Source organism: Spodoptera frugiperda, chromosome 13, assembly GCF_023101765.2.
Source record: "Spodoptera frugiperda isolate SF20-4 chromosome 13, AGI-APGP_CSIRO_Sfru_2.0, whole genome shotgun sequence".
Classification (NCBI taxonomy): Eukaryota; Metazoa; Arthropoda; class Insecta; order Lepidoptera; family Noctuidae; genus Spodoptera; species Spodoptera frugiperda.
The window spans coordinates 2,704,267-2,719,485 of record NC_064224.1 but is presented as its reverse complement, the minus strand read 5'-3'; the positions used below and the strand labels follow the sequence as shown (position 1 = coordinate 2,719,485).

Here is a 15,219-nt window from a genome sequence, read left to right as displayed (position 1 = left end):
TATTAATAAGGATGCTTTTCCACCAGAGATTTGCTATGCTACGTTGCTGTGGATCCATCATCACCATCAATCATATACATTGGTACACATAGCTTAGCACTGGTGGAAACGGAATCAGCTAAGCTATGTTTTTATATGAAAAGACGCATCTTTTCATATCACGCATGCTATGGATGGCTTCTTACTATAGATATATCGTATACTCGAGCACAGCTACATAGCTTAGTATCAGTGGAAACGGTCACATAGTTTCACAGCTTAGCCATTACATATTCATAGCATAGCTTCACGGAAAAGCATCCTAAAACCTTTATTAAATAAAAGGGTTTAAATTCTTTAACGTAACCACCATATACTCAGCGAATGAAAACATTCTTTCAACCTTTTGTTACTGAGAAGCACTTAGGCTTTATTCAGAACTTTACGCATTCATTTTGGTATTCTAAATATTCCTTGAAAACTTACGAGGGGTTCTTTCATTAAAAGGCAAAGGTTTATTCATGTTTTGGTTCATGAAGCAGTTTCACACTTTATAAAGTTATAGTTTTATTCCATACCACAGTTGTTTCAAAATATTTAAAGAGCACGTCCCTTTCAGCCGTCAAAAATATATCACCAAAAATAGAGTGACATCAAATAAAAGTTGTTGGCTCAGTGAATTTGCTAACCACACATATGAAAGTAAAATATTGACTCACAATACCTATTAGCGACGTATACCAAAGCGAAACGAAAACATTTTTTATGTCACACATCAATAATTCTCGATAAAGCACCTTAAATGTGCGGATCACGGAAAATTCTTGAATAAAAACATGTACAGTGGAAAGAAAAGTGGTGTAGCACATACATGCAAGTGAAGAACTCAATGAAAAAAATAATGCACACGCCGTCCGCGGTGGCCAGTGCAGCGTGACGCCAGATAAAAATGATCAAGCAGGCATAGAGGGACTCATTAACCAAGTAGCCATCGATGTAGATGGTTCGGAAAGGCGTGACCCACAAATGGATTGGTGAAAACCTGTGACACAGTGTTTGTGAAAAAGAAATAGGTTAAAATGAATCCCCTTGCCCTTTTGGTCGCTTTTATGCTGATGGGGGACGTTAGGGCGATAGTTGAACTGAACTGTAGTGATAATGCTACGTGTATAGACCACATGGCGAAGGAGATTCTGAGGAGTTTGAAGGAGCAGAAATCTGTGAGGGTGTTCAATGTGTTAACGATAGAACCATTGAGGACGAGGCAGGCGCGGTCAAAGGACTGGTGGCTGACGAACTTCTTGGATAGTCACGCGTTTAGTTTTGACTGGAACGACTACACCTTCAGACTATCACAGGTGGATGGACGCAATGACGCATTGGATTTGGAGATCTACGATGGAAGAACTGCTAAAGGTAGGTGTTTGATAAAACTTATCAAAAACGCTTCATACAAACAGAGCCGCACGTAGAACTAAACATAATTACCATTTTAAGCTACACATAAAAGCATTTAGAATTTAATAATAATAAAAAGTGTAATTAGCAAAAACGTCTCAACGTATTTAATTAACCTCAAACTTGTAATTAAGATTTTTATTAGAAACGTAATTAAAATGCCGAATTAGATTAATTTAATATAGAACACCCACCAGATATCCATTAAGTTCTTAATTGCTTTCTTTTACTAACGTCTTTTGGAAAATCTCTAGCATTTAAATCATTTATTCATTTCTCTTTTTCAGTAGCCATTTTCTTACCAATATTAAAACCCATATCTAAACCTAGACCTTTCTCAACACTAACTAAATTACAACCATCATCATGACCAAGTTTATCATTACCACGATCATCCATTGTAACTGTAACAAAAGCATTAATATCAAAAAGAAAGTTAAAGCCAGTTAATTAATTATCAAGTGCAATCAGATTAATATTTACAGTGTGCTAATTCACATCTGGAAGCACGCTTGGGTGCGGTAGACCGTTACTGTAGGCAGCGTATACAAGTCCCAGTGGTGATGGAAATGCTTTATCTACTGCTACTTGGTATTTGATTAATGAATAGGCCTTGTGATTTATACCTGTATTGTTAACTAGGTAGCTGTATTCAGCTACTATAGAAAGTATTGTAGGAGGAGTAATTTTAGCTTTTGCTGTACTATTGTCTATTAATCGGTCTTTTTTCTTGTTGGTGTTTTCTTTTATTGTGTTTGTTAGTACATACATAATCAGAATCAGAAACAGTACTGATTCTGATTATAGGTATGTGATTATAGTTCACGCTATTAATGATTATTTCTTTCTAAATGAAATTTCTAAATTTATTGGAAATCGTTCAGAATCAGATCTACTCGTATAAGTAATTGTAGCAACATTTAAGAGTACTATGGAATAAGCGAATGATTATCAAACAGATAAACTGGTGTATCAGAAACGTGAATAGCTATAAATGCATCCACTACACTATTTTACACCAACGTGTCAAAGAGAATGTACTAATATCATGAATCGTAAAGTCTATATTAAACCAAATCAGTCCATATCGGTGTGAATAAATCCTAACTGCTCTACAACGTCAAGATGAGCAATAATTATCTCGTTACAACAAAATTATGTTCCGGCTTCTCTAAACAACAATTCAGTTATGTTTCTTGAACATTCTCGTTAGACGTCCATTGAATTATTTATGAGAAGAACAAATCTCTGTTTTTTAGCGATTAATTTTTAATTGGCTCTCATCTCTCGAGCGTTTGAGAGAATTGTTTCAAGTGTTAGTAATAAAAGAAAATTATGAGGAAATATTTTACGGCTGGAGTAACAGTTACTTCGAGTGGGTGGCACCTATTAACCAGATACTACTAAATTAATATACTAATAGCACGACAAGTGCACTAACAAAAAGATTAGCTTTTGCACTGTATTGCAGATTCGATTTGAAAAAGGTTAATTTTTGTTACAAATAAATAAATATATATATTTTTTCAATGGTGCATGGCCTTAACTGACGGTGGTTTGACAGATGGGGCCTTTTGTGTCTGTGGACTATGTGGACTATCTAGGGGTTTACCGGAGCTTCGTCTCTAAAAGAAAGAGTTAGGAACCGGGTGGTTTTTAGACAAAAGGAATCTAGGAGTCCCTTTCGCTCAAAGCGGGATAAGATCATTAGATGATTTTCTCACCTCAAAAAATAAGGTATCGGTGGTTAGGGCTCCATAGACAGAAACCCCCTCACAATACGTGCCGTTTCGAGGATGCGTTGCATCAGCTGCTGTCTTCTGTATCAGGCCCTTGATCCATCTGCCTAACGCCAGCCTCTTAAGATGGGTGTCGAGGCTTTTAAGAATCAGCCCATTGGAGCAATTTTTATTATTATGAATAGATTTATTATAAATAGAGAAGCTTTGTAGAAAATCAAAGGATGTCTGCGGACGATAGGTGACAATTTCTAAGAAATTATTTATTTATAGGCTTTCAGTTTAAAATTATTGCTGTTGGTCGCGTGGGTTTAGGGGCAAAGGTCGATCAAAGCATTATTAGACTTCCTAACTTGGAATTTCCTAGTAATACACAGTATGTTAATTATTATGTTTTGTGGTGGCGAAATATTATGATATTTAATATTATTTAATTTATAAATGGTCTAATATATTTTGTCTTCGTGTAACAGAACATAATAATATATCAGCCGTTTGTACTATCAAAATATTTCTATTTTCTAAAACTCGCGACAAAATGACTGTTACCAAATAGTGATGACTGTTGATGAAGTAAAAGAGGTATGTAAGAATAGTCTCTGCCTAACCCGATGAGAGACAAACGTGAGTTTATGTATGTATGTATAACTTGCGAACCTGTTACTGAGAACACGAAAACATACAACGCACAAAGAAATTGGTTGAATCTTTTGTCAGATAGATGTATGTAGACCAAATATGTACGCAGTTTTACGTTTTAAAAAAAGTGCCAAATTGAAAATATTGTTCATAAGACTTCATAATAAATCAATCTGATAGTGATTATCATCACACTCGTCACCCAAAAATGTCCCAATAACTGCCACCTAAATACAACGCCTACCAACTCATACATAATCCGCAGTATTCCGACAAACGCGCCGTTTAATCTGCAACGTCGCATCAATCTCACGCGCATGAATACCAACTAATAATATACGATACAAGAGTTGGTTTGTCTGTCTGTTTGTTTGTTTGTTGGGCTGTTACACCTAAATAATGTGCTAGGACGGCATCATCGCATTGTTATCCTAAATATATCTGCTCCTCTGAAGCGAATAAAAGGTTACATATAGTAAAAACGGTGGCGAATAAGACACTCGATGGGTTAAGAGGTTGATAGAGGGTAGTAGACAAGTTTTAACGCTAAAATACTAATAGACTATAAGCTAACTAAAGGATTACACATCTAACAAAGAATGGGTTTGCTGCGCTAAAACTACCATTATGAACCCAATGCCATTACAGGAAAAACCTCTAAAGCACGCGGAACGCGACGCACAGTACGCACGGGTTTGGTTCTGGTCGTTCGGCTAACCCTTGCTCGCCGTCCGCAGACCCACAATTGCGGTGGCCAGAGATTGTTTAGAAAAGCCTCAAGAAGTATAAGAGTTCAGTAGTGGACTCTTACGAGCTGTTTTTACAAAACTGATTTTAGTACTTCAACTCGAGCAGTGCTGCAGGCAAAAGTTAGTTTATGATAATTTTATGTAATTTGCGTGGGCCGTCCATTTTATTGAAGCTTTATTGGTACATATATCGGCCTAGTTATATGTTGTTATATGTTGCAACATGTGGCTGAATTAATTAATGCGATGTATTCACTGTTTGATGGATAAAACTTTAGTCGTGGACCTAAAAACTTTTATGAATTTAAATAGCCATTTATGAGATGTAATTTGAAATCGTGTCGGTCCTCTAACGATTGGGCCTAACTGTGATTATGATTACCCTTATCATATAAATGTATAAGTACTTTTGACCAACGGTACTAGTTTGGACCAAGTAAACTCATTAGGTCCTGTGATAAATCGGAGCTGCGGTCAACCTAGCGGCTTGCCGGGGCTTCGGCTCAAAGCAGGAGTAGGAATAGGATAGTTTTTTGTCAGTAAGAATCTGGCACAGGAGGGATCCTGTCTCACCCAAAGTCATTAGATGATCTTCCACCTTAAAAAAAAAAACCTGTTATAAATGTATGTCATTTATAATTAGTATTTATGAGAACAAACTGAAAGAACCATCCTTTTTGACAGCAGTCGGTTAAAATATTATGCCTTACAATAGTAATTTCTTGTTTAAGCACTACTGAAACTATTTATCATTTCACAAGTGTTTCACACTTTGACATTTACATTTCAGTTGTATTATTTTGATGCTCGCTGGAGCCTTTTCAGTAACAAGTTCAAAGGAACCACTTAATAATTAATTATAACGAGGTTCTTAGCACTGTAATGATGTAACAATTAATAATTATTATTAAATGTTGTATTGTATTTCAGCGTTTCAGTAGTTGCTTTAAAATAGATGGATGTGGTAATATTCTGTGTTGTTTCTAGAGAGAATTATTTAAATTTTTCCAACGAAACAATGTAACCAAGAATTGTATTGTGAACCTGATTGAAAAAGAGGAACCTACGAAGTTTCTTACTCGTTCTTCTCCATAGGAACCTAAAATAAATAACCAATACACTTTGGAACGAGCAAATAGCTTCACTAGAGGACTGATCTGCAGACAGATATGGGTAGTTCTTCGAAATTCGATTCTTCGACTGATTCATATGGCCAAAATTTAATTCCACTTTAAGTTCATATGAAAATAGGTATACCAAATAACGTATATTAGAATGAGGGACTCGTTTTTTAAAAATAGTTTTCGAGATATCGACGTTCAAATATTTTCTGCCCAGATGAATCAGAAATTGTTACAGATGAATCTGTTGAACAATTGAAAATTGTAAGTAAATGAGCTCTGTATTTACTTGGTCGGATATTTTATAAAGTTGTCATTGTTTTCTTTCGCACAATATGAAAATAGGTCTGGGCACTTTGTTTAAAATTACATTCCTCAAAAAAAGTTTAATATTCGATAGCTATGAGGTTTACAGCTAAGTTAAGTGTAAAAATAAGACTAGTCCAGGCATGTACAGTCCTGTAATTCTGTGTCACCATTAACATTTTGACCATACGAATCAGGCACAGATGAATCAGAATTTTGCTTACAATCATGCATAACTCATCGTATATACAGACTTCATTCTTGTCATTTTTCTATACGAATGTATAACCAAAAAGCTTCACACGAAACTAACTGAATTAACTGTAAAGTAAATCACGGTTTACTCAGGATGCGTAAATTAATGGATGAAAAGCTCTACTAGTTTCAAGACACAGAGGGACTCTTCATGATGGGCAGCGTACGTAGACGCGGCGACGTCGCTCAGCCTCTCATGATGGCTATCGACCAATTGGTGTGGTCTACTTATCGATCGTTTGGATTAGTAGAAAGGCAGTATTATACGCCGTATGGTCTATCGATCGACATCGACTAATCCATTCTAACATCGATCAATGGCTTCTATCGGCTATCGATCGATTGGTAACACGCTAAAAAAATCGATTCAAACACCAGCACCACACCACACCACTCCAAACACAAGCCTCATTAACCAAGAGAGCATAGTAAACTACTTAGCAACTGTTGTACATACGCCTACATAAAGCTATACAAAACCAGTATAAGCTGACCGTTGATTGCTTCCATCGATCATACAAAGCGAGACCATGATGAAATGGTTTTGTACAGTTTGATGTGAATACATTCAATTTGTTTCAATAATGTCTCTTTAATGTAGTTTAAAACATCATTAGCTAAAACTGTAGGAACTTTGTTGTTTATTATTTATGTATTGAAAGCATGTTGCTTTGATAACAGTTAGATGTGTTCTCTTGTTTGGACGAATTGTAGTTGGTTCGGTTTCTAAGTAGATGTAGTTACTTATACATTTTGGGTTTTTTTTAACGTTGTAATACATTGTGTCCATGGGCGGCTCTGACCATCAAGAGACCCGCCTGGTCGTTTGCTCCTATTTTATAAACAAAGAATTTTCTCCTGTATCGCGGAACTGCACGGTTGGCGCGTTGGGTGGGCATATGACTGCCGTACAACGTATAGCTGGTTCGATTCCCGCACGGAGTAACTCTAGTGTGATCCACAAATTGTTGTTTCGGGTATGTATGTCATGTGCATGTGAACTTGTATATTTGTAAATGTACCCACGACACAGAAGAACATCTTAGTGTGCGGCGACGATTATAAAAAGATATCCTACTCACATGTTACTTAAAAATAAAAGTATCTAGAGGAAAAATAGGAGAAAATATATCATGTTTTTTACGTAATAAATATTTTCATACACAGTTACTCGTAAAACCGCCTAATTACACCTTGACCTCGTCTTGCAGTAAAAGGTCAAAGGTCGTTTAACATTTTAAACAGTATAATTTCCGAAGCGGAAACTTTGTGGGAAATTGTGAAGATATTTTATAATGTTTAGACTAATTTCGTGGCTTTTCGTGTTAAATTAAAGCTATTAGGTAAGTAGGTGTTTTAGTAGAAATTGGTTGACCTTAATTAGGTACTGTGATGGTGTCACATCACATCAACAGCCTTTTAGTAGCCACTGCTGACCAAAGACCTTTTCTGGGTGTCGCATGGAGAAGTGTTGGCGAGCAACAATCACCACGCTTGGTCACGGATTGGCGATTTCAAACTTATAATTAGACATTATATCTTAATCAGGTTTATCAATCCTAGTTTTATTGAAGAAATTAATCATTTTGACCTTGAATTTGATTTTTTTTTGAATCGTTTTAGAAAATAAAGTTAAGTTTTAATAGGAATTCTGAATCCAATGCAAATATTTTTTTCATTAACTTTTCTTTTACAGGAGCTATGTGTTACCCTTGCACATATGATAGTAATACATTAGCTTGGACAATAATAATTACATTTTTATTTGCTTCTTCGTAAATCTACCAAAAAATGTCAAATTTTCCATAGTTGTACAAAATCCTTCTGGACTAAGCAAATTCACACTCGACTGATTTCACACAACACGATAAAACGGTACAGCATCCTGATTCAATACTGATCATTTATACAATTCTCATTCCGATCATCAATTGTGATGGCAGTCCATTCATTGGGAATATTCCTATTGTTGGGATTTTATCCCGACGGAATGGAATCTTTTCCCTCATCTGGTCCTTTTCTGTGTTGATTTATGTTTTCTTTGTGTTTATTACATAACACGTGTTAAAATACATTAATGCTATGTCGTTTGTACTTTGGCGAATTTCCATCGTACTATTTGGGGTATAAAACGATCTCTTCTGAGAGGTTTTGCATTAGTAATATAGTAGGAATACTGAGATGTTTGCAGGTAAGAAATCCAATTATACTTTTTTATAGTATAAGTTGCCAGTAAATGAGCAGACGGATCACCTCATGGTAAGGAATGGCCGCCGCCCATGGACACCCAAACACTAGAGGCGTTACAACTGCGTTGTAGGCCTTTTGAGGGTTCAAATTTTAAAGTTTATTGGGGAATCAGGCGTTAGGAAGATTTGGAAGGGGGTAATCTCGCTCACACAACGCAAGCGTTGTTTCACGTTGGTTACTGTGAGGCCGTGGTATTACTCCCACACTTTAATCTAATCAATAATAAAAGGACAATCAAAGGTTAAACAATATTATCTAGCTTTCGTTTTTGTACACACACCTTTTTCCACATGATTTAACACAGTTCGAGTCTACAAATATAGAATTTTAATTAAACGCTTTGAATTAGGTACATGATAACCTTACGAAATTAAACTACTAAATTAAAACTAATGTTACTAATAAAGGGTTGTTTCTATTATTCTAACTGGCGTTCTCAGAGACATTTAATGATTACTTAAACTATACCTTAGCAAAGATTTTGTTCCGAAAACTATTGCTAAGGATAGGGTTAGGTAAAGATACCGGCATATATTATAAGTATTTTTTTCTATTGATTGTATTTTAATATTAAATAGTGGTCTACTATTGTATTAGTTTGATTTTTGTATTTTAGGTTTCAGGTGTAACTGAGTAGGACAAATTGTCATTGAAGTTTCATAATTTCTAAATTCTTTATTGTTGTGTTTGATTTGATATTTTGAATGGCTTAGGTGCTTAAACGTTCTATTGTATAAGGTTATTATCATTGCTATGTAAACATTTATCTTGTCCTACCCATTATTTGGAATTAGTGTAAGCTGCTGCTAACTAACTAACTGCTGTACTGACTGCTTATTTTCAGACTATTATTACTTAAACTGAATTCAAGATTAAATGAAATATCTCTAATTTCACGAACACCTTGACAAATAATTTTAGGAGACAGTCCTTTAAAAAAAAAGATTTCAAAAAAAAAAATTCTATTCTACTTAGATCCTTTTATTGTCTCTGACATTTTCTCGATTAGGGGTTAATTAACAAAGGTAGCGTCGTGACATTTAAGTGTTTAAACATTTATGGGTTAAACTGACCTTTGAACGTAGGGTTGACCTACATGATCGCCCTGGCGGCAGCGGGTTAAGTCGGATAATGTACGGATAGTAAAGATTGGGTTTACTTTCATCCCTTTGTCCTCATAAAAGTCATTATTTTATTTGGGATTGTTTACATCTTATGCCAATAGAAAGTTTCGGGAATATGGTAGAAATATTGTGAAAAATACGTTTGGATTGAGAACCTCCTGTTTTTTAAAGTCGGATTAAAATTAAGCGGCGAAGTCACTCAACATACTCTCAGTAGTAGCCTACTCATCAGTAGACAGACGTCGCCATGATGAAAAGTCATTCAGTGACTCGAAGCTAGTAGAGTTTTTTTTCATTCATATACGCGAGGATTTTTAGTAAATTTAGTATGTCTCATGATAGTTTTTATAAAAATATCAGTTAAAAACAAACCATAGAATACGTACAACTACAAACCTATGTATTTTTGTTCTTCCCAAATTTGGGTATAGTAGAATATTCCACAACGGATAAACTGACTGTATTAAAATGTTTGTTCCGTTTAAATTAAAACGCAGTATTGATACAACTGTGCAGTAATATTTGTGGGTAAATTTGAACTGTATCAATGGACTATTTACCTTTACCGAAATTATTATTGTTGCATATACATAGCTCAGGAAGTGCAACTAGCCAACATGTTGATGTTGGCTAGCATGCAGCGGAACAAAGCTGTTGAGCTTTGCCGCCCGGAAATTAAAACCAAAGCTGTGTATTGCTTAGCTACTATATTTTTTGAACAAAAACACAATATATGCTTTTATGAATTTCAGTTGCTATTGAAAATAATTTATTTATGTTTAGTTCATGGTCACCCTCTAGTACATGGAACTTATAACACAAATGGTAAAAAGTGACATTGTATAACGACATAACGTATCGTGATGTGCACCTCTGCCTACTCTGTCGGGGATAAAAGGCGTGACGTTGAAAAATAATAATAATTGAGTTTAGGGTATGGATTATTTAATTTATTGGTCCATGATTTAGAAAATACTTCTAGTGTTTATGAGGCTTTGCTCCTATAAGTAGAGTAAGTTAGTATAGGATTAGACACTTAATTAAACACACACCCATAGCATAGTCTGCAAATAAAGAATTTGAATTAAAGGTAATCATGAGAATCAGACGTGTATGTTCTAAATTGTTCCCCAAATTGCCATATTAAAAAAAGTCTCCATATTGTATGGCGACACAGACAGGAAATAAAAAAAATATATTAGTCATAGTTTAAAGTATTTTTGCTTGTACTTTGAGAAAATAATGTCCTTACCTTAACTGAAATTAATGGTTACTTAGCCATAATTTTAACGCTTACAAATGACACGCTTACCACAAAATAATAATGTTGTTTCGTTATAAATAAAATATTGCTCTTTTGTTTAGTGGTCGATAAATCAACTCCCGAGCAAGAGGGCCTGGATTCTAGCTCCAAGCCAGGTAAATATTTTCAAAGAAAGTATTTGCCTTTATGCTTGTAGATATTGCTTGCAATTTTTTTTTACCCCCACTAGCTTTTGCCGCGGTTTAAATTAGCGGGTAGGATAAATAGTATCCTACCACTCAATTCCACTCATGCCTTGTCGATATACCACATTTCATCAAAATCCGTTAGTTTTAATAGTTTTAGCGTGATTGACGGACAAACATTCAATCAAAAAAGCTTTCACATCTATACATATAATAAAATCGTAGAAAAGTGCTGTCTGTACATTGAAAATAAAAATAAAAAAAATAGCAGGGGTTATTGTTATGTCGATGTCGAACCCAAAAATGTAATTAACTTTTTTTTTCAGTCTGTTTGTCTGTTTGTCTGTTTGTCTGTTTGTCTGTTTGTCTGTTTGTCTGTTTGTCTGTTTGTCTGTTTGTCTGTTCGTCTGTGCGCGCTAATCTCAGAAACGGCTGATCCGAGTTGGATACGGTTTTCACGAATATATTGTGGGATGCTTAAATTTACATTTAGTGTTTGTTTCATGTCAATCGGTTCATAAATAAAAAAGTTATGTCAAATTAAAGAATCACGTCGAACATTCTATGCTTATACCATTAATCTCCGCAACTATTTGACGGATTTGGTTGAAATTTGGTACAGATATAGTTTAGAACCTTAGAAAGGACATAGATATATTTTTATTTCAAAAATCAAAAAATAAATTATTTATAAATAATTCTATGTCGATCGTTACACGACTTCGGTTCATGTTATTGTTTTAATTTATCGAAAAAAAAGTAAATAAATAGTAAAAAGGTATGAAAAAAATAATATCAATATAATAAAACATTTAGTACAAAGAAAATGCTCTAACGGAGTATAGATAATTCTATGTCGATCGTTACACGACTTCGGTTCATGTTATTGTTTTAATTCATCGAATAGTGGTCCTGCTGTTTCGTATATTCTAAATAAATTGGTTTCGTTGTATTCGTCAATTAATAAGTTTATTTGTTGGGTTTGCCTGGTCTTCTGGTTAAATTATTTAACGTAGGTTTAGTTTGATATCGATTATTAGTAGTTACTGTAGTTAGTTTTTTTAATAAAATTGTAAGTCTAATTTATTAATTAATTAGATAGATTAGATTTAAATTATTTAGTTTAAGCTTGGTTATTATAGCATAGAGGATAGGTTGTAATATAATTTGTTTTTTAATTGTTATAAATTCGTAATTCGTAGCTTTCTTTAGTTTTAAGTTAGTTTTCATCTTAAGTTCGGAAAGATTATAATATTTCTTTAGTTTAAGTCCGTTTTTAAACTATTTTTTCAATGCCCTAAGTGAGTATACATCTATTAAATTCAAACGCAGAGCTCATTATGTTGATTTTTGAAGAGTTCCCTGGAATATCTTCTACATCTCATTTTTGAAGAGATTCCGCGAGATCGGGAACTATGTGGTTAAAACCAAAAATTTGCCGGAAGTCACTATTCCACGCGAACGAAGTCGCGGGCAAAAGCTATTCTAAATAAATTGGTTTCGTTGTATTTGTCAATTAATAAGTTTATTTGTTGGGTTTTCCTGGTTTTCTGGTTAAATTATTTAACGTAGGTTTAGTTTGATATCGAATATTAGTAATTACTGTGTAGTTAGTTTGTTTAATAAAATTGTAAGTCTATAATTTATAAATTAATTAGATTTAAGTCGTTTCTTTTAAATTATTTAGTTTAAGCTTGGTTATTATAGCATTGAGGATAGGTTGTAATATAATTTCTTTTTTAATTGTTATAAATTCGTAATTCGTAGCTTTCTTTAATTCTTTAGTTTTAAGTTAGTTTTCATCATAAGTTCGGAAAGATTATAATATTTCTTTAGTTTAAGTCCGTTTTTAAACTATTTTTTCAATGCCCAAAGTGAGTATACATCTATTACCACCCTCAAACGCAGAGCTCATTATGTTGATTTTTGAGGAGTTCCCTAGAATATCTTCCACATCTCATTTTTGAAGAGATCCCGCAAAATCGGGAACTATGTGGTAAAAACCAAAAATTTGCCGGAAGTCACTATTCCACGCGAACGAAGTCGCGGGCTATAATAAATCTGTAGAAGGGTCAATTCTGTTCATTGAAAATATAGAAAAAATAAATAGCAGGGTGTTACTGGATCGATACCAAACCCAAATATGTGATTATTATTTTTTTGTCTGTCTGTCTATATATGTTCAGGCATCACGTGAAAACTAACGGTTTGATTTCGATGAAACTTGGTATAATTATATCTTATTATCCTGGACATAAAATAGGTTACTTTTTATCCTGGAAAAATACGTAGAAAAAAATCTTTATTTTCAGTTTTATTCTGCTCAACAGCAGTAGCTCAATAGAGGGATCTTCTTAATTATTATGGGCCTCGCCGTATTTGGGTCCAATAGATATTTATAAGATGTCATTGTCAGAGTTACTCAAAATGGAGAAATAAAAAACTTCCACGCGAAGACCGACATCCGCGCGGACGGAGTCGCGGGCAGAAGCTAGTTTATAATATGATAGTGCGATAGATAGAGCTTAGAATACAAAGAGTTATGGCTCAGTAAGGCCTATGTCCAGCAAAGTTCACGATGATAATGATAAACATTCTTTTATTTAGCAAGCAGGAGTAGGAACGGTGTGGTTTTTAGTCAGTACTAATGTGACATTCCCTCTCGCCGCACCCAAAATTGAATAAATTTCGCCCTTCAAAAACATGTCTCTAGAACAATTACAATTTGATGTTTATTGACCAACAATAAATTACAATTGACATTATTTTCTTCGTAACATTTTTTTTTTCAGATAAAACTATTGTTTTCAATTGAAGTGTATTTAATTTATATTTTGTTTTTACCGATATTATTTTATAACTGTGTTATTAATTACTATATAGTGCTTAGTCTTTCACTAAAACCATATTAATCATTTTGACAGTCCTCTAAACAACTTTTTTTATGAACATCGCGATTTTTTTAGAGTTCCTTAATCGTATTTCAAAAAAATCAGACGTTTAGTTTTATTATTTTAAGCTTGTTTATTATTTTTTACCTTTACAATTACTATAACTATAACCTGCATTGAACAAGCTTGGTGATATGCTCAAATCTTCTCTGTGTGAGAACAGGCCTTTGGTAAGCAGTGACCACTTACAGGTTGATTATCATGATTTGAAATCAATATTTCAAGAGTATCTACTTACCGGTAGACCAGGATGTGTCCTTGATAAAAATTGATCTCAATTGAATCAAACGCCTCTTTTGTGTATTTTGTGTGTTGTGTGTACGTTAATAACATTGAGGACTACCTGAATGACACAAAAGCAAATAGCAATCATTTTAACCTTCCTGGTATTACTAGTTCCCTATAAATTTCCTCGTCATTGGTAGAATGTTTAGTCCATTCCCAGTGGGAATAAATTTATTCATATTATGTATCAATTAGTTTGTCTACTGAACCCTCGGTTACTAACAAATACACACATGACCATAGGACTGGTATCATTTAATTTTGTACAACAAGCGCTCGTGTAGAAACTAACTTCAGATAAATATGACAAATGTAGTTAAAATTATTATTTTGTTCTCTGTAACAAAACAAATACTTATTTTTCTCTGTTGTCAATGTTTCTGTGAGTTTTTTAAATAATATTATTGTTAGCATGTCATTGCTAATTGATGGATTTTGGGTGATAAATCAACAAATACATTGTTTTGTGTAGAAGGGAGTTTTTTATGGTATAAGCCGGCAAACGAGCAGACGGATCACCTGATGGTAAGCAATTACTGCCGCCCATGGACACTCGAAACACCAGAAGTGTTACAAGTGCGTTGCCGGCATTTTGGGGGTTAGGGATTTAAGGGTTGTTGGGGAATCGGGGATTGAGAAGATTAGGAAGAGAGGTAATTGGACCTCCAGTAACTTTACTCACATAACGAAACACTGTTGTTTGACGTCGGTTTTCTGTGAGGTCATGGTATCACTCCGGTCGAGCTAGCCCATTCGTGCCGAAGCATGGCTCTCCCACACTTAAAAGGTTGATTAATGAGGCTTTTAAGCACTATCCAGACTAGACGGGAGTCTTTATGATATATTATAACAATATTTTGTACTATAAACTGTTGAGACGATCGTGAAAAGGTCGATTAATTTTTCGTTACCTA

At 34.3% G+C, this 15,219-nt stretch overlaps 1 protein-coding gene across 3 annotated transcripts in view; it reads left to right on the top strand.

The window, feature by feature from the left end:
* The first annotated feature begins 943 nt into the window (after window positions 1-943).
* LOC118270561 (uncharacterized) overlaps window positions 944-15,219 on the top strand; it is a 33,825-nt gene continuing 19,549 nt past the window's right edge. The window contains exons 1-2 of one of the 3 annotated variants that reach the window (XM_035586179.2): window positions 944-1,395; window positions 10,986-11,039. In XM_035586179.2, the coding sequence (XP_035442072.1) occupies window positions 1,059-1,395; window positions 10,986-11,039 (391 nt within the window). In that variant the 5' untranslated portion in view covers window positions 944-1,058. The remainder of the gene's footprint in view (window positions 1,396-10,985; window positions 11,040-15,219) is intronic. The other 2 variants (XM_035586177.2, XM_035586178.2) reach the window with 2 other exon arrangements.